Source organism: Arachis hypogaea, chromosome 13, assembly GCF_003086295.3.
Source record: "Arachis hypogaea cultivar Tifrunner chromosome 13, arahy.Tifrunner.gnm2.J5K5, whole genome shotgun sequence".
NCBI lineage: Eukaryota > Viridiplantae > Streptophyta > Magnoliopsida > Fabales > Fabaceae > Arachis > Arachis hypogaea.
Genome location: NC_092048.1, coordinates 133,283,967 through 133,310,137, shown reverse-complemented (window position 1 = coordinate 133,310,137; position 26,171 = coordinate 133,283,967). Strand labels below are relative to the sequence as shown.

General features: G+C 35.3%; 3 protein-coding genes, 1 long non-coding RNA gene and 1 other non-coding gene across 7 annotated transcripts; 2 read left to right on the top strand and 3 right to left on the bottom strand.

The window, feature by feature from the left end:
* Positions 1-1,973: 1,973 nt before the first annotated feature.
* LOC112739757 (small nucleolar RNA R71) lies at positions 1,974-2,081 on the top strand. Its single transcript, XR_003170695.1, has one exon. It is a non-coding gene; the product is annotated as a small nucleolar RNA R71 (small nucleolar RNA).
* A 5,520-nt stretch (positions 2,082-7,601) lies between these two features.
* On the bottom strand, positions 7,602-9,192 carry LOC112735474 (sugar carrier protein C-like). Its single transcript, XM_029291268.2, has 3 exons — positions 8,881-9,192; positions 8,170-8,799; positions 7,602-8,063 (listed from the first exon to the last, which is right to left on the bottom strand). Exons 1-3 carry the CDS (start codon positions 9,190-9,192, stop codon positions 7,602-7,604), a joined length of 1,404 nt encoding a protein of 467 aa, XP_029147101.1.
* Positions 9,193-14,945: 5,753 nt separating this feature from the next.
* On the top strand, positions 14,946-20,001 carry LOC112733730 (NADH dehydrogenase [ubiquinone] iron-sulfur protein 1, mitochondrial). Its single transcript, XM_025782776.3, has 5 exons — positions 14,946-16,001; positions 16,588-16,834; positions 17,359-17,653; positions 18,166-18,540; positions 18,883-20,001. Exons 1-5 carry the CDS (start codon positions 15,587-15,589, stop codon positions 19,777-19,779), a joined length of 2,229 nt encoding a protein of 742 aa, XP_025638561.1. The 5' UTR covers positions 14,946-15,586; the 3' UTR covers positions 19,780-20,001.
* A 231-nt stretch (positions 20,002-20,232) lies between these two features.
* LOC112733731 (uncharacterized) lies at positions 20,233-21,702 on the bottom strand. Of its 3 annotated transcripts, none has more exons than XM_025782779.3 (2): positions 21,577-21,702; positions 20,233-20,860 (listed from the first exon to the last, which is right to left on the bottom strand). In XM_025782779.3, the coding sequence occupies exon 2, from the start codon at positions 20,849-20,851 to the stop codon at positions 20,438-20,440; it is 414 nt and encodes a 137-aa protein (XP_025638564.1). In that variant the 5' UTR covers positions 20,852-20,860; positions 21,577-21,702; the 3' UTR covers positions 20,233-20,437. The 3 variants fall into 3 exon arrangements, with proteins under 3 accessions (XP_025638564.1, XP_025638562.1, XP_025638563.1); XM_025782777.3 differs by having other exon boundaries at positions 21,537-21,669; XM_025782778.3 differs by lacking the exon at positions 21,577-21,702 and adding an exon at positions 21,403-21,536.
* Positions 21,703-22,585: 883 nt separating this feature from the next.
* Positions 22,586-23,478, bottom strand: LOC140178209 (uncharacterized). Its single transcript, XR_011870469.1, has 2 exons — positions 23,199-23,478; positions 22,586-23,076 (listed from the first exon to the last, which is right to left on the bottom strand). It is a non-coding gene; the product is annotated as an uncharacterized lncRNA (long non-coding RNA).
* Between the last annotated feature and the right edge of the window lie 2,693 nt (positions 23,479-26,171).

Genomic DNA, 26,171 nt, shown 5'->3' with positions numbered 1-26,171 from the left:
CTGAATGCTAGGATGCTGCTTGTTTTGGGCGTTCAACGCCAGATGCTCCTTACTGGCGTTTAAATGCCAGTAAGTCCTTCCTCCAGGGTGTGATTTTTTTCTGCTGTTTTTGATTCTGTTTTTAATTTTTTTATTTATTTTGTGACTCCACATGATCATGAACCTAATAAAACATGAAAAAACAATAAAATAAAAATAAAATTAGATAAATAAAAATTGGGTTGCCTCCCAACAAGCGCTTCTTTAATGTCAATAGCTTGATAGTGGGCTCTCATGGAGCCTCACAGATGTTCAGAGCATTGTTGAAACTTCCCAACACCAAACTTAGAGTTTGGATATGGGAGTTCAACACCAAACTTAGAGTTTGGTTATGGCCTCCCAACACCAAACTTAGAGTTTGACTGTGGGGGCTCTGGTTGACTCTGTTTTGAGAGAAGCTTACTGTGCCTCTTTTCCATGTTTACAGAAGGGTGACCTTGAGTTTTAAACACAAGGGAGTCCTCATTCAATTGAAGAACTAGTTCACCTCTGTCAACATCAATCACAGCTCTTGTTATGGCTAGAAAGGGCCTTCCAAGGATGATGGATTCATCCTCATCCTTCCCAGTATCCAGGATTATGAAATCAGCAGGGATGTAAAGGCCTTCAACCTTTACTAACATGTCCTCTACTTGTCCATAAGCCTATTTTCTGGAATTGTCTGCCATCTCTAATGAGATTTTAGCAGCTTGCACCTCAAAGATTCTAAGTTTCTCCATTACAGAGAGTGGCATGAGGTTTATTCCTGACCCAAGGTCACATAGAGCCTTTTCAAAGGTAATGGTGCCTATGGTGCAAGGTATTAGGAACTTTTCAGGATCTTGTTTCTTCTGAGGCAATCTCAGTTGATCCAATGCATTTAGTTCATTGGTGAACAGGGGGGGTTCATCTCCCCAAGTCTTATTACCAAATAAATTGGCATTCAGCTTCATGATTGCACCAAGGAACTTGGCAACTTGCTCTTCAGTAACATCCTCATTCTCTTCAGAAGAGGAATACTCATCAGAGCTCATGAATGGCATAAGGAGGTTTAATAGAATCTCTATGGTCTCTAGATGAGTCTCAGATTCCTTTGGTTCCTCAAAGGGAAACTTCTTATTGATCACTGGACGTCCCAGGAGGTCTTCCTCACTAGGATTCACGTCCTCCTCCTTTCTTGTGGGTTCGGCCATGATGGTCAATTCAATGGCCTTGCACTCTCCTTTTAGATTTTCTTCTGTATTACTTGGGAGAGCACTAGGAGGAGTTTCAGTGATCTTCTTACTCAACTGGCCCACTTGTGCCTCCAAATTTCTAATGGAGGACCTTGTTTCATTCATGAAACTCAGAGTGGCCTTAGATAGATCAGAGACTAAGTTTGCTAAATTAGAGGTATTTTGTTCAGAGTTCTCTGTCTGTTGCTGAGTGGATGATGGAAAAGGCTTACTATTGCTAAACCTGTTTCTTCCACCATTATTAAAGCCTTGTTGAGGCTTTTGTTGATCCTTCCATGAGAAATTTGGGTGATTTCTCCATGAGGGGTTATAGGTGTTCCCTTATGGTTCACCCATGTAATTTATCTCTGCTATTGCAGGGTTCTCAGGATCATAAGCCTCTTCTTCAACAGATGCCTCTTGAGTATTGTTGGATGCAGCTTGCATTCCATTCAGACTCTGAGAAATCATATTGACTTGCTGAGTCAATATTTTATTCTGAGCCAATATGGCATTCAGAGTATCAATTTCAAGAACTCCTTTCTTCTGAGGCGTCCCATTACTCGCAGGATTCCTCTCAGAAGTGTACATGAACTGGTTATTAGCAACCATGTCAATGAGTTCTTGAGCTTCTGTAGGCGTTTTCTTTAGGTGAATGGATCCACCTGTAGAAGTATCCAATGACATCTTAGCTAATTCAGACAGACCATCATATAATATATCCAGGATGGTCCATTCTGAAAGCATGTCAGAAGGACACTTTTTGGTCAGTTCCTTGTATCTCTCCCAAGCTTCATAGAGGGATTCACCTTCTTTCTGTCTGAAGGTTTGAACATCCACTCTAAGCTTACTCAGCTTTTGAGGAGGAAAGAACTTGGCTAAGAAAGCCTTGACCAGCTTATCCCAAGAGTTCAGGCTATCTTTAGGTTGAGAATCTAACCATATTCTAGCTCTGTCTCTCACAGCAAAAGGGAAAAGCATGAGCCTGTAGACTTCAGGATCTACTCCATTAGTCTTAACAGTATCACATATCTGCAAGAATTCAGTTAAGAACTGAAAAGGATCTTCAGATGGAAGTCCATGAAACTTGCAGTTTTGTTGCATCAGAGAAACTAATTGAGGTTTAAGCTCAAAGTTGTTTGCTCCAATGGTAGGAATTGAGATGCTTCTTCCATGTAAATTGGAATTAGGTGCAGTGAAGTCACCAAGCATCCTCCTTGCATTATTATTATTTTTGGCTGCCATCTCTTCTTCCTGTTCGAAAATTCCTGTAAGGTTGTCTCTGGATTGTTGTATTTTAGCTTCTCTTAGTTTCCTCTTTAGAGTCCTTTCAGGTTCAGGGTCTGCTTCAACAAGAATATTCTTGTCCTTGCTCCTGCTCATATGAAAGAGAAGGGCACAGAAAAATAATAATAGGGATCCTTTTTACCACAGTATAGAGGTTCCCTTGTTGTGAGTAGAAGAAAAGAGGAATAAGAATGTAGAAGAGAAGAATTCGAACTCAAAGGAGAAGAAGGGGTTCGAATTTTGGGTGAAGAGAAGTGTTAGTAGATGAATAAATAAATAGAAGGAGATGAGGGAGAGGGAATTTCGTAAATTAAAAATTAAAATTTAAAGTTAGATTTCGAAAATAGTTTTTTTTTTTAAAAAAAAAAGGTTAGTAATTTTCGAAAATTAGGAATGAAATAAAATTAAAATTAAAAATTGAAAATAATTAATTAATTAAAAGAATTTTTAAAAAAAGAGGGAGGTATTTTCAAAAATTAGAGAGGGAAAGTTAGTTAGGTAGTTTTGAAAGAGATAAGAAACACACAAAAGGTTAATTAGTTAGTTGAAACAAATTTTGAAAATCAAATTTTTAAAAGATAAGAAAATAAGAAGTTAGAAAAGATATTTGAAAAAGATAAGATAAAAAGATATTTTTGAAAAGATATGATTGAAATTAGTTTTGAAAAAGATTTTATTTTTAAAATCATAATTAATGACTTGATTCACAAGAAATCACAAGATATGATTCTAGAACTTAAAGTTTGAATCTTTCTTAACAAGTAAGTAACAAACTTAAAATTTTTGAATCAAAACATTAATTGTTGATGATATTTTCAAAAATTATGAGATAAAATTAAGAAAAAGATTTTTGAAAAATATTTTTAAAGTTTTTGAAAATAAATAAGAAAAATGAAAAAGATTTGATTTTTGAAAAAGATTTTGAAAAGATAAGATTTTTAAATTGAAAATTTGATTTGACTCATAAGATACAACTAAATTTTTAAAAATTTTTGAAAAAGTCAACTCAAATTTTCGAATTTTATGAGAGAAAAAGGGGAAGATATTTTTTTGAATTTTGAATTTTTAATGATGAAAGAGAAAAACATGAAAATGATGCAATGCATGAAAATTTTGGATCTAAACATGTGATGCATGCAAGAACACCATGAATGTCAAGATGAACACCAAGAACACTTTGAATGTCAAGATGAACATCAAGAACTTTTTTTTTTTTTGAAAAATTTTCAAGAAAAGAAAACATGCAAGACACCAAACTAAGAAATTTTTCATGTATAGACACTATGAATGCAAGAATGCATATGAAAAACAAGAAAAGACACAAAACAAGAAAATATGAGGATCAAACAAGAAGACTGGCCAAGAACAACTTGAAGATCATGAAGAACACCATGAATGCATGAATTTTCGAAAAATGCATGAAAATTTTTTAGAAAAAATGCAATTGATACCAAACTTAAAAATTGACTCAAGACTCAAACAAGAAACACAATTTTTTTTTTATTTTATGATTTTATGAATTTTTTTTGGATTTTTCGAAAATTAATGTGAAAAAGAAAAATAAGGATTCCAAAATTTTTAAGAAGAATTCTAGGAATCTTTCAATATTAGCCCAAAGCTCCAATCAAAGGGTTGGACATGGCTTAATAGCCAGTCAGCTTTAGGATGGAATTACATGCATTGTGGTGATTAGTTGAAGACCAATCCCAAAGCAGTTTGGATATGGCTTTACAGCCAGATAGGATTCAACATGTTACCATGAAACTCTAGAATTCTTTCTTGAAAGTTTTGAAGCCATAGAATAATTAAAAAAAAATTTTCCGAAAATAATTTTTTTGAAAAACGAAAATAAAGAAAAATTTTTGAAAGAATTTTGAAAACCTTTTTTTTTTTTGAAAAGAAAATAAAAAGAGAATTACCTAATCTGAGCAACAAGATAAACCGTCAGTTGTCCAAACTTGAACAATCCCCGGCAACGGCGCCAAAAACTTGGTATGAGAAATTGTTACTCTGAGGTTGTAAAATTTGTTGTTCGTTCTCTCCCTGGCAATGGCGCCAATAACTGGTGCACAATACCATGGTCCAAACATAACTTCACAACTTCGCACAACTAACCAGCAAGTGCACTGGGTCGTCCAAGTAATAAAACCTTACGTGAGTAAGGGTCGATCCCACGGAGATTGTTGGTATGAAGCAAGCTATGGTCATCTTGTATCTCAGTCAGGCGGATATCAAATGGTTTTGGAGTTTTCGAATAATAATAATAAATAAATAGAAAATAAAGATAGAAATACTTATGTATATCATTGGTGAGAATTTCAGATAAGCGTATAGAGATGCTTTCGTTCCTCTGACTTTCTGCTTTCCCGCTGTCTTCATCCAATCAGTCTTACTCCTTTTCATGGCAAGCTTTCTGTAAGGGCATCACCGTTGTCAATGGCTACATCCCATCCTCTCTTGTGAAAAAGGTCCAAATGCTCTGTCACGGCATGGCTAATCATCTGGAGGTTCTCGATCATATTGGAATAGGATTCACCCTCCTTTTGCGTCTGTCACTACGCCCAGCACTCGCGAGTTTGAAGTTCGTCACAGCCATCCCTTCCCATATCCTACTCGGAATACCACAGACAAGGTTTAGACTTTTCGGATCTCAGGAATGGCCATCCATGGGTTCTAACTTATACCACAAAGATACTAATAACTCGGACTCGGTCCCCTGTATTAGATATCTAAGAGATATTCATTCTAGCTTGTTTGCATGTAGAACGGAAGTGTTTGTCAGGCACGCGTTCATGAGTGAGAATGATGATGAGCGTCACATAATCATCACATTCATCATGTTCTTGGGAACAAATGGATATCTTAGAAGCGGAATAAGTTGAATTGAATAGAAAAACAGTGGTACTTTGCATTAAATCATGAGGAACAGCAGAGCTCCACACCTTAATCTATGGAGTGCAGAAACTCTACCGTTTGAAGATACATAAGTGATAATGGTCCAAGCATGACCGAATGGCCAGCCCCCATGAAAGTCTAAGATAGCATAAGACTGATCAAAAGATCCCTTTTACAATAGTAAAAAGTCCTATTTATACTAAACTAGTTACTATGGTTTACAGAAGTAAGTAATTGATGCATAAATCCACTTCCGGGGCCCACTTGGTGTGTGCTTGGGCTGAGCTTGAAGTTTACACGTGGAGAGGTCATTCTTGGAGTTGAACGCTAGTTTGTAACGTGTTTCTGGCGTTCAACTCTGGTTTGTGACGTGTTTCTGGCATTTAACTCCAGACTGCAGCGTAGAACTGGCGTTCAACGCCCTTTTTCGTCATCTAAACTCGGCCAAAGTATAGACTATTATATATTGCTGGAAAGCCCTAGATGTCTACTTTCCAATGCAATTAGAAGCGCGTCATGTTGAGTTCTGTAACTCCAGAAAATCCACTTTGAGTGCAGGGAGGTCAGAATCCAACAGCATCAGCAGTCCTTCTTCTACCTCTGAATCTGATTTTTGCTCAAGTCCCTCAATTTCAGTCGGAAAATACCTGAAATCACAGAAAAATACACAAACTCATAGTAAAGTCCAGAAATGTGAATTTAACATAAAAACTAATAAAAATATCCCTAAAAGTAACTAGATCCTACTAAAAATATACTAAAAACAATGCCAAAAAGCGTATAAATTATCCGCTCATCAGCCTCCATTTTTTTCTGAAGTTGGACACAATTTATCCTTCTAGATGGATGTGAATCTGCGATTCCCTTCCACGTAGTTTTTTATTTTGCTATTTATTTTATGTAAAAACTCTTTTAGTCTCTAGCGGTCTATTTACAATTTAATATAAGTATAAATTGCGATAATTTGTAATAGTTTATGTATAAATTTTAAAATTTCTATACTCTATAATAATTTATATAATTAAAACAAGTTTTGATACATGTTTTAAATGTTCGTAATATGAAGAGTTCAAGTGTTATTTAAAAGATATTAGTTTATATTTTTAGAATGTTTTAATTTAATTTGATGTATTTTGATTTTGTATATTTAATTATTAGATTGGGTTTTATGTTTGTGAGTTTAGATCTTTTCTATATTTTAACCTAATAAGAGGTTATAAATATCTCATAAACGAGGGTAGTCGTCGTATAGAATGATTTAGAGGTTTAAAATTTTCTTTTGGTTTCGTAATGAAACCATGGTGTGGACAATTGAAGTTGAGAAGTCTCTATTGTTGCATAGAAGATTGAGAAGTCATTCGATTCAATTTTCAAACTAAGGCGTTGACAAGTTAGGCTGAAGAGTCCCTTTCTTGTTGCGTCAAGAAATTGGGAAGAGAGTAGAATGATTCTCTTTGTATTCAATTTCAATATATCCTTTTTGTTTCTATTTCAATTTCAATTTATCTTTTTTTATTCCGTTTGAATCTTTATCTTTTGTTTATCTTTTATTTCTTTATCAGTTCAAAAAATATAATCATTATCCGAATGTTGTAATTGAGTAATTTAAATTCTACTTTATTTATTTATGCATTTTGCCTTAGAAAAAGATAAATAACTGCATATTATCAGTTAAATATTATTAGGGATATTTGATGATTGTAAAAAAAAAAAAAAAACAACCGGACTCTAAGTAAAGTTTGGTTTGAGAAGGAAAAAAATAATAATTTATTTATAAGAGATAATAATATTTTTATTTTGACAACGTCACTTTATTTTTAACAAATTTATATAAGATATAATAAAAAAGTTATCTAAAAAATAATATTATCAATGCGAATTCAATTGATCATTGATTTTTTTTATATAATTTTATATGAGTAATAAATAAATAGTGAATATATACTAATTGCAATAATTAATTGAAAATAGTAGATGATAGTTATACTATTTAATTGATTAATTAAAAATAATAGATAATAGACATACTATTTAGCCAATGAGTTATAGTTCGAATGGCATAATCTCCACATACTCAATTAACAGGTTCGAGTCTCCTATCTTTGGTAAAAAAAAAAAAGACATACTATTTAATTAATTATTATTTTCATTTTTTTGTATAAGATCTTAAAGAATATTTATGGAATCCTAAACTTGAGAATCTGGAGCAGCAATTTTGTTCTTTTGAGCAGAGGACTTGACGAATTCGTTCCAATATGGATGATTTTCCCACACAAGAGAATTTTCTTCAATGGGAACACTCTTTGTCTCTGGCAAGAACTTGTAGATAAAGATACTCATAACAATCACAAATAATGCAAAGAAGATGAAGAGCCCGAACTTCATATGGCACAACATCGCAGTGAAAACTTGGGCAATGGCAAAGGTGAAGATCATATTAACTGAAACGTTGACGCTCTGAGCCGCCGATCGAACTTCAAGTGAGAATATTTCACTGGGTACCAACCATCCTAGTGGACCCCACGACCATGCAAATCCACCCACGTAAATACATATGAATACCACAACAGTTAAGGCAAACCACTTGGGAAGAACTCCAGGGTTTTCATCTGTTCCAAATTTGCTACCTATTGCAGCTGCAATCACAAGCTATACATACACACATACACAACAAATTAAACTTATATATATACCAACAATAATATTAATAATGAAATATTTATTTTAGTTAATGAAACACATGTAACTAATATACCTGACAGATAAACATTTGAGCACCACCTTCGAGAAAAAGCTTTCGTCTGCCAACCTTATCAACGGTAAAGATGGAAACAAGGGTGGCAAGGGCGTTACAACCTCCGGTAATCATGGCAGGCATAAGGGAAGCAGTTCCACCAAAGCCAATAGTTTTGAACAAAACAGGAGCATAGAATGTGATGACATTCATGCCAGTGAGTTGTTGGAAGAAGGGAATGGCTATGGCCATGGTGAGGTGAGGCATGTACTCACTTTTGAGCAAAGAAGACCAAGGATGCTTGACCTGTTTGGAGGCTTCACTGGCAGCAACAAGATCCTTAAACTCCTCGTCAACATCATTGGTTCCACAAATCTTGAGGGGTTCCTCCTTGGCCTTCTCAGCTTGTCCACGCTCGATCAACGAGTTTGGTGAGTCAGGAAGAAACATTGCACTGATGATGATCATTATTGCAGGGACTCCTGCCAAACCTAACCTATAGCGCCACCCTTTGCCGTTCTCCATCTTGGCAAAAAGGTAGTTCAGAATATTGGCAACAAAAATGCCAATGGTGATTGCCAATTGAAACAACATGTTAAGTGCTCCTCTGTATTTGTATGGAGCAACCTCGGACACGTAGATCGGCACAGACTATCAATGAATAAAAACATGTAATGATTATTATAAATTAGGAAGAAACATCACACAGATAATTATTATTATTAGTAGTGCCTGATTAGCGCATCCGATTCCAAAACCTAGCAACATGCAGCCAACAATAAGCATCAAAACTTGCTGGGCGAAGCCGTTCAAAGATGCACCGCCGAGAAAGAGAACACCGCCGGAGATCATGGTGAGGCGCCTACCGAAGGCTCGACTTACCTTGGATGCAAAGATTGAGGCCACAAGAGCAGCCAAATAGAGAGAGGAAGTGAAGAGTGTGAGCACTTGGCTATCAAATTTACAATATTGGTTATCAATGGGCTTAATGTTGTGCTCCTTTGCATACACATCAGGAAAGAATTTCTTCAGAAAAGGATCCATGGAGGTGACTCCACCTGAAATGCCTAAGTCATATCAAAACCTCCTTTCCAGCTTGATTTAATAGTTTCTCTTTCCATCCTTGCATTTTATCTAGAATCTTCTCTTGTATCCACTCTAGCGCCTTGTTCTTGGATCTTCCTCATATCGCTGGTAACCCTAGGTATCTTCCAGAATCTTCCCACGACGTCATTCCGGTGATCTCTTCAATGTTTACCCTCCTCTGGATAGATACCTGACTTCCAAAAATCAGTCCGGATTTCTCAGTATTAATTATTTGTCTTGATGCCTCCGTATATTTGTTTATGATCTGAATTAGTTGATAAATCTCCTCTTCTTGCGCACCTGCAAAAATAATATAATCATCAGCGAATAATAGATGAGTTATGACCGGTGCAGTTGGAGCTAACCTTATTCCTGAAATAAGATTATCCCTCAACGCCTTTTCCATGAGAATAGTAAAACTTTCCGCTGCCAAGATAAAGAGATAGGGCGATAGAGGATCTCCTTGTCTGAGACCTCTTTGAGGGTAGATCTTGGTTGACAATTTTCCATTAATTATAAATCTATAAGTAGCACTTTTCACGTAGCTTATCATCAACTTCACCCATTCTTTACTAAAACTGAACTTTTCCATGACCCTTTGTAGAAAATTCTGTTCCAATCTATCGTATGCCCTATTCATATCCAATTTGATGGCTATGTCATTACTTCCATGATTTCCTTTTCTATTTAATTTGTGAAACACTTCCTCTACTACTACTATATTATCCTGTATGAGTCTTCCTTTTATAAAAGCGCTCTGAACTGGAGATATGATGACATTCTAGCACTTTCCTTAACCTTCCAACCAAGACCCTTGTTACAATCTTATATATGAAATTACAACAGTTGATGGGTCTGAGGTGATTCAGGCTTTTCGGTTGACTCACTTTGGGAATCAAAACAACAATTGTTTCTCCTAAGTCCTCTGGTAAGTTACTGTCTTCAAAAATCTGTCTCACCACAGCACACACTTCTTTAATCAGAATATCCCAATGCTGTTGAAAGAATAATCCGTTTAAACCATCTGGCCCCGGAGCTTTTAAGCTTCCCATACTAAAGACTGCGTCCTTAATTTTCTCGTCTTTGATCTTTGCCATTAGCTTATCATTCATCTCTCTAGTGACTCTCGTTGGTATATCTCTTATGCACTATTCCAGGTTCCTATCCCCTTCAGAAGTAAACAGCTTAGTAAAATGTGTTTCTACTAACCTCATTATGTCTACTTCTCCTTGTATCCAATGTCCTGCCTCATCTTTCAATTTGTCAATTCTATTCTTCATTATTCTCTGTATGGTTGTTGCATGAAAGAAGGCTGTGTTTTTGTCGCCCCATTTTAACCATTTCAACCTTTATCTTTGCCCTCAATATTTTTCTTCTTGTTTCCAAAGATTTGATATCTGGTTCTTCAGTTCTCTCTCTTCTTTGATCTCTATCCGTCATATCGCCCTCTTGTATTTGATGTAACTCACTTTCCTTTTTTCTATTTCTTTATTTACTCTTTTAAACTTTCTTCTGCTCCACTCCGTCAACTCCCTTTTGCATCTGCTTCTCTTTTTAGTAAATTGATTCTAACAGTTTCTGTTTCCATCATCCTGCTGCCAACTCCTCCTAATTACCTCTTTGCACTCCTCATGCTCTGTCTAAAAGGCCTCAAACCTAAATTCTTTTTTTATCCGATCTCGCGGTTGTGTTTCCAAAATTAAAGCACAATGGTCTGAATTTATTGCCTGAGCAGCTTTTAGGATAACATTCTGGTATATATGCAGCCATTTCCAATTTACTAACACCTAGTATTTCCCTAGTGATAAAGTTGTTTCTTGGATTGTTGTACCATGTGTACCTACTTCTTTTAAGGTCAATATCCATTAAACCATTATCATCTACAAACCTTCTAAATGTATCTAAATAAATTATTGGTTGTGGATGAATGCCTACCTTTTCGTCTTGACTTAGAATATCGTTAAAGTCCCCCAAATAAGCTTGAGGTTCTTCCCTGCTCCTATTACTTACCGTAAGCTCCTGCCATAGTTTCCTTCGCTTTTGGAAAACTGGGTTACCATACACAAAAATGCCCTGCCATTTCAGAATATTATTAATGTTAATACTAGCTTTAATATAGTTATCACACCACTCGTAAACATCGATATTAGTATTAGATGTTCATAACAAACATAGTCCACCGGACAAGCCCTGGGGTTCTACGCAAAACATCTTGTCAAAATTAAGCCTTCTTCTTATCCTATTCATTTTTTCTTGACTGGCCCTAGTTTCCATTAAAAACACTATAAGCGGCTTTACCTTTTTACATAGATTATACAACTCAGAAATTGTCGGGGCAGCCGCTATTCCCCTACAATTCCAGCTAATGATACTCAGGGCTGAGGTTGGGGCATGTTAAGATCCGCCTCCTCAACCATTTGTATTCCTTTATTCTGACCAGAGACATGCTTAGCTAACCGATACTCCCCTGTGCCCAGAGCGGTGATGCTGTTCTTTACTTTCTTGGGTTCCCTGTCCTATTGCTCCTCCTTCCATTCCCTGTATATTAGCAATGGAACCTGTTTGTTTTCTCGTTTCCTTTTCAAGTTCAGCTTCAATTCCAACTTCTTAGCTAGTCGCGTTTCCCAATCTGCCTGTGCTTCCGTTCCTTTATCTATCTTCATCGCTTGCTAACTCTACATAGTAGACGTTCTCAACTGGCTTGACATGCTGACCCACAAATCCATGTTCTCCATTTTGAGCTTCCTTGGATAGCTTTCTTAAAGCATTCTCCTCCGTTCTACCCTTCAGCAGTTCTTGATTTTTTTTTCCCTCTGTTCTGGCTTCACATGTTTGTTTGTCCCTCATTCTTGCTAACATAAGTCTTTTTAATTCCTGGCCTATGGTTTCTTTTTCTTTTTCTTTCGGGCCCAACTTCCAATCTTCCATTTTATAGCTGTTCACTTCTTCTTCTTCTTCAGTTATATAATTATTCAGCCCATTTCCTTCAACATTCCATGCTTGCTGATGTAAAGCCCTTGTGTTGGGCCCAATATCCCTTATTTGTCCGTTTTCACCTGATTTCTGCACCTCATACCTCCTTTCTCCCTTATGGGCCTTTTTGTTATTGGCCCATTCGTTGTTCCTCTCTCTTATCTCCTTAATGAGATTGCTGAGTTTATAGGCTGCTCCTAGGTCACGCTGCGTATCCCTCTCTTCTTGAAAATCAGGAATTTTCAGTACTTCTTCTACTTGCTCCTCTGCATCTGCCATATCTTCTTCTCTCCTCATTTGGTTTTCCCAGACACTTTTCTCCCGGATTTTCTGCTGCAGTACTTGCTCAGCCCTAATCTTACTCTCCTTAGAGCTTTGTTCTTCACCACTCTCTCTATCAGGGTTCAGTTGCTCACACGCCAGCTCCTCCCCTTCCTCTCTCCATCCTTGTTGTTTTGAGATGCCTCCTCCCATGGTTGGACCTGGTCGTCCCTGGCTTACTCCTAGTCCCGGTGAGTATTTCTTCTTTGTTGGATCCCAGCATGCCATGACTGTTGGATTCTTGCATGTTTTCTTCTCATGCCCTATTATACCACAGTTGAAACAATAGCTGTCTAGTAGCCTCTCATACTTGAAAAAGACCCACAATTGTGGCAACTTCTCTCTATCTAACCAGAATCCTATAGGTAGAGCCTTAGTGATATTGATGCTAACCTTGATTCTTAGATATGGTCTCCTAAGGACTCCATCTACTTTTGGATCTTCAGCTTCGGCCAAGACTCCTAACATTTCGTCGATAAGAATATATGTCTCTTTATCCATGAAGTCATGTGGAATGCCATGCACTTGAATCCAAAATTTCATGAAGTCATGGTCAACTTCGAAAACTGATTCGCCCTCCCTCCATAATATGAGATTGACCATGTTTCCTTTGACATTCCATGGTCCATTTCGAATAATCTGTAGCCCTTTTTTTCTGTCTTTGAAGCTGAATAACATCTTCTTCCATCCAATGTCTGTAACTGCAACACCTTGAGGGTTTTTCCACATTTCCAGCAAAGCATTCTTACATGTTTTGAAATTTATCTCCTTGTCACTTATTAACTTACCCACCACATTTAAGCATTCTTTCTTATATCCCAGTTCTCTAGGCTTGTTGAGCTTGATGACTTTTTCTTCGATATTGTTCATGTTGTAGGTTGCTAAAGAAGAGTTGTTGTGTATTTCAGGTTTTCCAGTGGTTTTGAAGGTTCGAGTTGAGCGATGATTATGTGAGAATATAGATTTGGTAATTGAAACAAGGTTGAAAATAACTTTCTTTTTGGAGAAGAACCCGAAATTCTTAGAAAACTCACCTATTGAGAGAAAAAGAGCTCCTAGAGGAGAAAATAACTTTTTTTCTATAAATGAATAAATGTTAAATATTCAGATTTTATAAAATTATTTTTAGTTTAATTTTTTTCATATATAATGATTTTTGTTTTGTACATATATAGATTTTTTTTTCTTTGGAATTTGGAGTGCACTGAGAAAAACGGTGGAAGCAATCACTGGGTGGGAGCCGCGGGACCCAACTCAACAACCCACGATGGGTTTGGGTATTTGTTAAGAACTATTCTATTGTTTTTTATAGAGATCATCAAGAACTATTTAAAAGCCTAAAAAATCAATAAACAAACATATTCCTCCTAGAGAAATAGTTTGCTTGTTAATAGATATAAACGAATTAAACAAATATTTTATCCCGTTTAGTTACTCTTTTTTTTCGGACTTGTTATCCCGTTTAGTTTGAAATTTATTGTTTCTTCTTCGTGGGCCTTTAACTCGGTTCATGTATATATATAAAAAAAATACTCGGTTTATAACCATGTAGATGTAGACCGAAAAAAAAAAAGCATGTAGCTGAATTCTGAATTTTGGCTTAACTAAATAGTGAAGACTGCAAGGCCAAAGAAATAGTAGAGCCTGTGGACGAGTTTGAATTTGAGACGTTTTGTATTAGGGCAAGTGGGCAACTGCTAATAACTCTGTCTCCTTTTACCAAAAAAAAAAAAAAAAAAACTTCTGTCTCCTCCTAGCTTTAGACAAAATCATAAAAAAACTGTATACCAGAAAAAAAAATCATAAAAGATAATTACTATAAATATTTGAGATTCATAATATAACATGGAACTATATATTATATACGCGATCTTTGTATACTTATTTTATATGTTTTACCTCTTATATTAAAAATTATAAATTGGGTAAAGTATATTTTTTGTTCTTGAAGTTTGGCAAAAGTTTCGAAAATAACTCTAAGTTTTATTTTATTTTAATTTTGTCCCAAAAATTTTTTATTTGCATAAAAAATATACCATCGACGGCTAAATTTTCAAAAAATTTAAGACCAATCTAATAATAATGTATAAAAATTATGCTTGATTTGTTTGTGTTGAGAGTTGTTCTTATGAAATTGTTGTTGAATTTGTCTTAAATTTTTTGAAAAATTAGCCGTTATGGATATATTTGATACAAATCGAAAACTTTTGGAATAAAATTGAAACAAAATAAAACTTAGGAATATTTTTAAAACTTTTATCAAATTTTAAGGATAAAAATGATACTTTACCCTTTTTATTATATTTTTTCTTTCGGAAGAGAATCAAGACCAAGAGATAACCTCTGTGTCTGTGGTGACTAGGCTTTTTATTTCACAACAATTGGGCTTATGCCCAAAACGAAATCTCATGTATTTTGAGGCAATAGAAAAGATGAGATAGGCCCTCAACGACGGAGTGGTGGCTAGAAGATGAAGAGTGAAGACCTCCTCCTAGTGCCTGGAGAGAAGCTTGAGTGAGATCCGGTTTATTGTCCGGGTAGGGCGGTTTCGGGTCTTTGGGCAGATCAGCCTAGCTGCCACTGGGCCACATCCAAAAAAAAAAACACTGGCGTAGTCACTCACTGCTCACAATCACAAGCATAGGTCGGTGACTGAACGAATGGGCAATGCTTCCAAAAAATGTGGAGAGGAAACTATAAGCGTAAGGAGCATGAAATTGAGAGGCCCATTTGAACAACATTCTACATTCATCATTTCATTCACCAACACCATTCGTATACAGACCGGATCAACCCGAATAATAAACCGGAGCATCCCACCATAATTTCTCTTCTTCCCCTTCAACTCCACACACACCAACACTCTCCCCACTCAAATCAATAGACCCAAAGATCAATCGGAGATTCAGATTCCTGCAACGATCCGACAGCACCCCTCAAATCCCACGGGAACGCCGTAACACAATCTCATAGAGAGAGAGAGAGAGAGAGAGAGAGAGAGAGAGAGAGAGAAGAAGAAGAAGAAGAAGAAGAAGAAGAAGAAGGAATCGGAAGAAAAATGGGGCTGGGCTTGTTAGCTTCAAAGGCCATGAGACCCACCTCAAGGCTACTCAATTCTCAAAACCCTAGGAACATCTTCATCCGCACCATTGTCTCCAAGCCCGAGCTCCAAAAGCCCGAAGCTGCCCAGGCCCAGGCCCCTCCCCCGGATCTTCCGCCCCGGACCCCCGTTGCCGGCGCTAGGGTACACTTCCCTAACCCGGAGGACGCCATCGAGGTGTTCGTGGATGGGTACCCGGTGAAAATCCCCAAGGGCATGACTGTCCTTCAGGCCTGTGAGGTTGCCGGCGTCGACATTCCCCGCTTCTGTTACCACAGCCGCCTCTCCATTGCCGGTAACTGCCGCATGTGTCTTGTCGAGGTCGAGAAGTCTCCCAAGCCTGTTGCTTCTTGCGCCATGCCTGCTCTTCCTGGTCGGCTTCTTATTCTTCTTCTTTTTCTTTTTGAATGATTAGCTGTTGTAGTTCGTCCTTTTGTTGATTATATGCATAGGATTTCATTTTGGTGTCCCTCTTGTATTGTGATTGCCGGATACGGTTATGACATGTTGGAATTTGATCATGTTCATGATTAGAGGGATTCGGCACATTATGATGATTTCTTTTTTCTTTAATGGATTTCCACTGGCATGTACAAAACTTTGTTATTAACAGTTTATGTCCAAATTTGTGCTTCCTTGAACATATTATGAAGTTTGATCGGGTTACGTTGTTGCCTTGTTGACATATTATCTTTGGTGCTTTTTTTATTTTATATATTTTTTAAAAGGAACAAACTTTCAAACCGTTGTTTCTGTGTTTAGTAATTATCCGTGTCAATTGTTAATTTTGCAGATTTCTCATTAGTTCTCCCTTTCTCTCTTTGCACACTGATTTCCCTGTATCGTGTTTCTATAATAGAGAAATTATAAGTTATCATTCGCATTAAGCCGAACACACTAAATGAATACAATGCTTGGATTTTGTTTGGATGGGGTTTTAACCTTTTATTGATCTGTAGGAATGAAAATTAAGACCGACACACCTGTTGCAAAGAAAGCTAGAGAAGGAGTGATGGAGTTTTTATTGATGAACCATCCACTAGATTGCCCAATTTGTGATCAAGGTGGGGAATGTGATCTTCAGGATCAGTCAATGGCTTTTGGTTCTGATCGTGGTCGGTTCACTGAAATGAAGAGATCTGTGGTAGATAAGAACCTTGGACCTTTGGTGAAGACTGTGATGACTCGTTGCATTCAATGTACAAGGTAAATTTTTTGCAAATCTAATTGTGTGAATTTTGGATATAAAGGTGCTATTTCTTTTTGTATCAAAATAAATAAATAAAGGTTTTGTGTAGTGGAAGTCAGGAATGCATTATGTTATACAAGCTATGATTATATTGTTCTAGATAAGTAACTTCCACTTTAATGGTTTATATCATGTTTATTTGTTGAATAATCTTTAAAAGAATTAAGCATCCCCTTATTCTAAAATGAGTCAGTGGTCGATACCACATTATGGAAGATTTTGAAAAAGATTATGTATTAAACTAATTTACATGGAGTGAAAATTGCCTTCCTTGGAGATATGTTAATCTGATTTTCATTTTGTTCCTGTTTGGGCTGGCTTTGGCTTCTTTTAAGTTGTCTTAAACTAACTTACATAAAGTAAAAATTACCTTCCATTTTATGTTTTCACTTACTCACTTGAATGCTAAATGTTGTGTAAAGCAATGTTATGTGGTTTGCTAAAAGGCTCTTGTGAAATTCCTTTTTTTCCCCCCAAACAGGTGTGTTAGGTTTGCAACAGAGGTTGCTGGGGTTCAGGATCTTGGCATGTTAGGTCGTGGCAGTGGAGAGGAGATTGGGACATATGTTGAGAAACTTATGACAAGTGAACTTTCTGGAAACGTGATAGATATCTGTCCTGTTGGAGCACTCACGTCGAAACCTTTTGCTTTTAAAGCCCGAAATTGGGAATTGAAGGGAACAGAAAGCATTGATGTTACTGATGCCGTTGGATCCAATATTCGAATTGACAGCAGAGGACCTGAAGTCATGCGTATTCTCCCTCGTCTAAATGAGGTTTGATCTGATGAAAATATTTTACTTAACTGTTTGTGGTTCTTTCTTGTGGTTGCTAAGGCTCCAATTATTTTTGTGGCACTTAAATTTATTTGTTTCTGTAAACAAAAATCATCACTCTGTTGATACACTAAGCTGTTGTTAGTCTGCAGATGTTTAAGGAGCACTTGATCCTCTTGTGGGTGAGATATTGGAGGGACAGTAAGGTTTTAACATGTTAATGTATTTTTGGTGGGGTTGCATTCCCTCATTAGTTTTTCACTCAACAGGATCCTGTGGGGGGGAGGAAGGGGAGGGGATGGGAGATTAAGGTGCTTTACCTAGACTCCCTGCATGCCTTATATTGGACCCCACAAACTTTGGCCTGCAAAAGTTTTGTTGTTCAACATATTTTTTCATAGTTACATGCTTCTTTGTCATTGTTACTTGTTGCACCTTTTTTCTTCTGTCTAGAAGGTTCTTTTTTATATTTATAGTTTGCCGATATAGTTTATTCTGCATTCCCTTTGCAGGACATAAATGAAGAATGGATTTCAGACAAGACCCGCTTTTGTTATGATGGTTTGAAGAGGCAGAGGTTAAATGACCCTATGATTCGTGGTCCTGATGGACGTTTTAAGTCTGTCAGCTGGCGCGATGCCCTTGCTGTGGTAGCTGAGGTTGCCCACAAAGTTGAACCAGAAGAAATTGTTGGAATAGCTGGCAAACTTTCCGATGCTGAGTCCATGATTGCACTAAAAGATTTTGTAAATAAGATGGGATCAAATAATGTGTGGTGTGAAGGCATTGGTGAAAATACTAGTGCAGATTTGAGATCGGGATATATTATGAATACTAGCATTGCTGGTCTTGAGAATGCAGATGTCTTTCTGTTGGTTGGTACCCAGGTATATCACTAGTCTCTGATTTTAGTGAGTCATTTCTAAATATTCCTTATATACGTCTTTCTAACTTTGCTGATGATCAAATGGTTCTTGTTTTATTCAAATTCCATTTCTTTTTAGTAGTTACCGTGTCCATGCACTTGATTCTATAACTGTTATTTTGGGGTTTATAGGCATGGGTAGGTTTAGAGAATACAAGACTATCAACAACAAAGAATTTTTGTGAAGTATTCTATATTTTTGCTGAGTTCATCTACTATTTACACATTGTGCTTTCTTGGGTGCATTATTTTTTTGTATTTGGTTATCTAATACTATCTTGTGTGTTTAATATCAAATTTGCAGCCAAGGGTGGAAGCTGCTATGGTTAATGCCAGAATACGCAAGACTGTCAGAGCAACTCAAGCCAAGGTTGGGTACATCGGTCCTGCTACTGATTTCAACTATGACCACCAACATCTTGGTACTGGCCCCCAAACACTACTTGAAATTGCTGAGGGCCACCACCCATTCTCCAAGACTATATCAAATGCCAAAAACCCTGTTATCATTGTTGGTGCTGGAATCTTCGAGAGAAAGGACCAGGATGCAATTTTTGCAGCTATTGAAACCATTGCAAAACAAGGGAAGGTTGTCAGACCTGATTGGAACGGCCTTAATGTATTACTTCTTCATGCTGCCCAGGCTGCTGCACTTGACCTTGGACTTGTGCCTCAATCTGAAAAAAGTCTCGAGTCTGCAAAATTTGTATATTTGATGGGTGCCGATGATATAAACTTGGACAAGATCCCAGCTGATTCTTTTGTTGTTTATCAAGGTCACCATGGTGACAAGAGTGTTTATCGTGCCAACATCATTTTGCCAGCTGCAGCATTCAGTGAGAAGGAAGGAACCTATGAAAATACTGAAGGATGCACTCAACAAACTCTGCCTGCAGTTCCAACAGTTGGTGACTCCAGGGATGATTGGAAGATAATTCGGGCTCTGTCTGAGGTGTCTGGAATCGATTTGCCCTATGATTCAGTTGGTGCTGTTCGTGCTCGAATCAAGATTGTAGCCCCAAACCTACTGCGCCAAGATGAGAGAGAACCAGCTACATTGCCATCTTCTTTGAGGCCAACCTTCAATACTAAGATGGATACCACTGCATTTGGGACTGCCGTAGAGAATTTCTATATGACCGATGCAATTACCAGGGCTTCCAAGATAATGGCACAGTGCAGTGCACTGTTGAAGAAATGAAGCATGGATTTTAATTTTTTGGTTTAAATAAAAAACAGAGATTCATGTTTTTTGTTTTCGTGGACAATGCACGAACTTGCACCCCCAAAGTTTCTCGGTTGTTGAGAGTACCTAATAAAATTAAATTAGGCTTTATCTATTCCATTGTAATATGCAGTGTAAAAGAACTATTTTGTAGAATTATTGCCATGTACAATTTCGGGTTACCCGATTGATTGTGAAGTTCACTCTTACCATGAAAATTTTCCATGCGAGAAAACCAAATGGTCAAATTCGTATGGCTAACTATCGGCTTTTGCTATTGTATATAATTAAGTGTTTATGCTATTCAGAGCACTTGCCAACATACCATAACAGTCATTAATACAAATATGAAAACTCGTCTCTCTTCCCATCTCATATAAAGGAAGCATAAACATTCTAAAGCAAGTATATCGGTAAAAGAGACGTAACTTGTTCATGACTCTTTCTTTTTATTCTTATTGTTTGGTCAATTGTGAGCATGTTGGTTTGGGATACCAAATCCACATCCATATTCATAATGTTCGAGTATCTGCGGGCACTTACATACAGTAATGCAAAAGCAGAAAAGAAGTGGAAGGAAAAATATCTTCAAGATGACTATTGATCTCATCTATGTCCTAGTTCTTGTAGGGAGTTACTTCTGAACCTTTGAAAATGAAGAGATGTCTGACTGATTAAACCAGCTCTCCCAGTTCTTGCCATCAGCCTTCCTGACTTCAACGTGAGTCAATGTTCCAGGGTCCACACATCTGAAAGTAACCGCAACACCATCCGGGTTTGACCGCGGATGATAGAACGAGCTTATACCGCAGATCTTGCAGAATGTGTGCTTTGCAGTGTGAGTGCCGAAGGTGTAAGTTGTAATAAACTTGGAAGATTCCCCTAAAAGCTGAAAATTGACAGCAGGCACAACAAAATGAGTATTGCCTCTCATGGAGCAGTCAGAGCAGTTGCAGTCCCATGCAATAATACTTGAAGGAGCAACCACTTTCCACCTCACACTCTTGCAATGGCAACCTCCGGTATGCACCACTGTTTCAGCATCCATTTCTAGTATCTAGAAAGAAAGAAAGAATGAATGAATGAAAACAAATGGTTCACAATGAAACATTGGTATTAATTCCTCTCGGAAGTTCACATAGACAAATACACAAACATCTTATGAGCAAGTATATTATAAAGAATTAATATGCACAGCTATGGGATTGTTGACCTCGACGAAAGTAGAAAAATTTGTAGAAATGCATGATGACGAATAAGCAACAAAATTTAGAATGCTATTGCTCAAGAAAACAAAAGCAGGAGTATTTGTTTCCCCTAAAACTAGATAAAAATTTTAAAATTATCCCTACATCTTATTTTGTTATAAAAGTTTTGGAGTTGCATCGAATTTACCTAATAACTTTTTCAAAAAATTTATGACTAATTCAACAAAATTTTACAAAAATACGCTTCAACACAAACAAATAATAGTTATCATGCATTATTGTTGGATTGGTACTAAACGAGCAAGGAATATATTTGATATAAATAAAATAAAATAAAACTTAAAAATATTTTTAAAATTAACAAAATTCAAATGTAAAAAAATATATTTACCCAGTAAAAATACAACAGTTTTCTTGATTGAAACAGAACTACCAAGCATAGCAGAAACTCAGAATCTATGCATGAAAATGATCAAATATTCTTAAGAATAAAGAGTAGGTATCAGCACAAAAATGAATTTTGACCTGATGGGAAGATAGTTATTTGGGACTCAGCCTACTTCACCTGAAAAAAGGAAAACTTTTCCCAACTTTGCTTCGGCTGATATGACCTTTCATATCTTATATTTTTTATTTTTTATATATAGATATAACTGTGACTGACTTTTGCTTAAGAAACATTTAAAATACAAATAATATTCAGAAAGCATGTTAGTACTTAGTCATTTTTCGTTTAAATTTAACCATAAAATAAAGAAAAGGAGCCTAAGCAACTATTATATAGTAAACGATCAAATTCACCCTAAATTTTAAATTAGTCCCAAATTTTTTTTTAAATAAATTTGTCTTTCAAAAGTTGCTAGTATTAGTATACACCTTAAGTGATATTATAATACACCTTTAAAAATTTTAATTGATTATTAACATAATAAACTTATGAAATTAGATTAAATCAAAACTTAATTAAGGAGATAACTTGAGACATTAGAATTTCTTAATTTATAGTTGATTTAATCTAATTTTACAAGCTTATCATGTTAGCTGCCAATTAAAATTAGTAAGTATACGTTGTGATGTCACTTAACATGTCACGTGAGCAAATTCTAACATCATTAACAATGGAAGTGGTGGAAAGATTAATATGACTAACTTAAAATCTTTGAAGGCGAATTTAATTAAAAAAAAAAATTGGAGACCACTTTGGAGAACGAGTAATCTTTTAGAGACTAATTTAAACATTTACTCGTGTTTTCTCCCTTCTTTTTTTTTTTTTTTTTTGGGATAGGTTTCTCCCTTGTCTTTTTTTTTTGTTTTTGGTGGATGTCTCATCTGTTTCTTTTGTTTTCTTGGTCATGGTCTTATCTGCTTCTGACGTTGCCCAAAAAGGAAGCTTTGCTTGGTCGAATGGGCAGCCCAAATTATGGGAAAGGCTGTATTATATGGGCTAAACTTTCATAATAGCGGCCATGACTTTTTATTAGGCCACAAGCAAGTATTGGCAGGGTTTGAGAAGTTATCAAATACCGAAAAAATAGTGTGTATACTGTATAGTATATCATCTAATTTCTGAGAAGTGAATACAATTTTATTTTATCATTGCTAATTTTCCTTTCCTTACAATTTTCAAGTTAACCTTAACAACCTTAGGTTACTTGATTCGTAGGAAGTTTGTTCTCTTTCTATTGGCCTAGTATTTAGCTTCTTTCAAACAATATTTAAAAAAAAATAGCAAAAATAGCAAAAATTAGAAGTCCTCGGTGGGAACCAAGTCCATACTCCATACCCTTTTGCAATGGCGGTTTTTTCTTTTTGACAAGGTTATGTAACAAAGCACATGGAAGCCCTAAGAAGTAACATAAGAAGTTGTGTTGTGTGTGCCCCTCCTGAGGACCACATAGTGATGAGTGATGACTTAGGGTCCTTTAGCTTCCTAATTGTGGGCAGTGGGCACCCATTACCTGAAAGATATTTATGGTACAATCTTCCCATTATTATTGAGCTGGATTCACATGCCCAACTTTGTACTACTCCACCACTTTCCTTTTCAATAACTACACCTCTTAACCTGTGTAGACACTAATTTACATCATATGTGCATTGCACTTAGCAAAGGTAAAGTATAAGTCATAACCAAAAACAAAATCATTATTATGGAGCTTAGGATAAGGAACATAGAAAACTGCTGACCTGGTCCACAATTACATTGATTGATATTCTTCTTCATTTTCTTCTTCTTTTCATCCATCCATCCATGTCTCTCTTTCTCAGAAATCGAGTACTTAGCCCCACCTTACCTAAGCTGCGACTTATGAACGTCACAACTCACAAGGTTTTATTGCCCTTGGGACCTATAAGCATCACTAGCTAGCCATTGCTAATCATCATAAAGAATTATATGATATACAATAGTGGTTATTTTTGTAATTCAGATATTATATTAATAATATTTTGTTATATTTTTATTTCTTCCAAACATACAAGCATGCCCCATGAGGCATGAGATATAACAAATTTTTTTCTAAATCTTTTTTTTCCCCCAAACATGTTACTTTTATATATTTCAAAAGAAAGTAAGGTCATTATAATAAAAAAATTGGAATTTTTCAAAAGGAAAAGTATAGGGAGATAATAAAAATACTAAACAATGTGAACAATAAATATATCAGATGTTCATTTCACTAGGTGTATGGATGGTTATTCTAATATTAAGATTTAGATGGATAATTTGGAGGTGTAGTATGTTTTTATTTGATTGGTGGTTGTTCATGTTGTTTAAAAAAGTCATTCGTTACTTAGCATTACCCTTTTTCAAAAACATCTGTCGTCTAAGAAAATTACAATAATATTTAATCTAGAAATAGTGTAGAAATTAAATAAAGAAAGACGAAGAAAAGAAAAACATATGAATCATATTATATTGTACACAAATAATAGAGATTTTTTCTTAGATAAAAAATGTATAAGTTATTTGCATGATTCCAGATGACATTCAAGGTCGCTTCTGTAGTGGGGGACTACGTGGATGTCTCTTGAAAGTGATGCAATGATGTTATGTAAGAAGAACCTTTCTCTGATTTAGGATTAAGATCATTGATACAAAAAAATCCAACTCAATAAGTGGATGGATCGGATTTCATGCATGGAGGTACATATGTGATTAAAATATCATATGGTTGCTCCTGTTCCTTGTAAATGTTCATCGCATATAGACGACTCAACTGACTTACAAAGAACATTATTAAATCAAATATAAAAAGTATTTCAATTTTAATTATGGGTACCTTGGAACATGACTTTTAAATTAAAGTATTTTGGACTTATTCTTATGAATCAAACTTTATACTATTATTCAATGAAGCTTATGCATGCATTGAATTACATAATCAAGCTTTTGAATTTAATTAAATTAATACTTATTGGGATCTCATCCCTATACATTATCACCCAATTGAGGTTTAGAAACCCTATACCCTATTGGTTATTAGTATTTACTTTCGGAGTTAAAACCGAAAAGCTAGGAATAATCTAAACACTACGTAGTGATTATTTTGAGGTATTTAGATAGAGATAGAGAAATTGAAATTTAGTATTATGTTTATTCATTCAAAAATTGGTACTAAAATGTTAGTTTCTATTTTCAAAATTCCAGTATTTCACTATTTTTAAAAAGTAAAAATATATGAAACTGAATTTTTTTATGACAAAAACTGAAATTTTAATAATATTTTATACTTAAAATATCTTCATTTAAATTAATTAATTTCAACTTTATTCTTTGTACAAATTAAATTAAAATTTTATTTTTATTTTAATATATATCTCTCACTTTACACCAAACCCAATACTAAAATTTATTTCAATATCTGTTTTTATCTCTCATTTTCAGTCTTTTAATTTCTGTCTCTTTTCAAATAATACCTATAAATCCTACCCTGTCTCTAATACAAAAGCACTTGTCAAATTACGTTTTGTTTAGAAACTGATTCTAAGGATTCATTATGCACTCATTTCAAGGTAAAACAAAACTCTGTTTTATAATCCAATATAAACATACACATCATAGTTTGTCTGTAGCATCATCTTCGAATTCACTTTTTTATTTCGTCCCTACGCGCATCGTCGTTTATTGCCTTGTTCAAACTGTTGTTCACTTTTATTTTTATTTTATCAATTTCTTTTATTTTAGAGGAGTTTAATCCAACTCTAATAATCGAGCTTAAATATGACGTTTAAACAACTAAACAACAACTAATTGGGTTAGACCTTATATAGTATAACAGAAATATTTAATAACAAAAAATATTAACCAAAAACAGTCAAAATTTACCTTATTTAACATTTATTATATGTTATAATAATTAATAAATATTAAATAAAATAAATTCTGTCAGTTTTTTTTTCGCTAGTATTACGGATAACATAATCATAGTTACGTTGTCCCATCTAATTTTCATAAAATGTTTGAAATATTATGGACAAATAGGATCTACATATAAAAGGTTTCTATAGACATGTTACATGATAGAGTTTAATAACATCATTAGTCGATCCTACCTAATAGGACAAGCCTTTGTTGTTGTTGTTGTTTGAAATATTATAGACATGATAACGTGATCAGTTCTAACTCCGATGCTTAGTTTATATGTTGTAACCAACTAATTTTAATTTGGTTGAGTGGTCAGCTCACTCGTTCATTTAAGCAAGTGTCAGAAGTTCAAATTCCGTCTTGTCTTGTGTATGTAATAACTCATTGGCCAGCGCAACAAAATTTTTAAATGGAGCTAAAATTTGCACAAATTAATTTTTAGTATGTCAAATTAAAAAATACCGTGAACAAAAAAAATAATTTATATATCGTAATCCGTGATGTTGATAGTATTAATTACAAGTATCTATAATTCTACTGAACTTAATTAATTAACCAATCTCTAATGATTTTCTTTTCTTCTTTTGGGTACTAATTATTGGAATTCAGGTAGCTGTGACTCTAATCCGGAAAAAAAAAAGTGAAAAATAGATAGAAAGAACAGAGAGATCAGAATTATATTAATGTTACAAATATGAAGAGTATATAAAATTAGTTTCACATTAAAAAAATGATAAATTTATAAGATGAGAGACTCATTAATTTATTATCTAATTTTAAATTAGATGTGATAT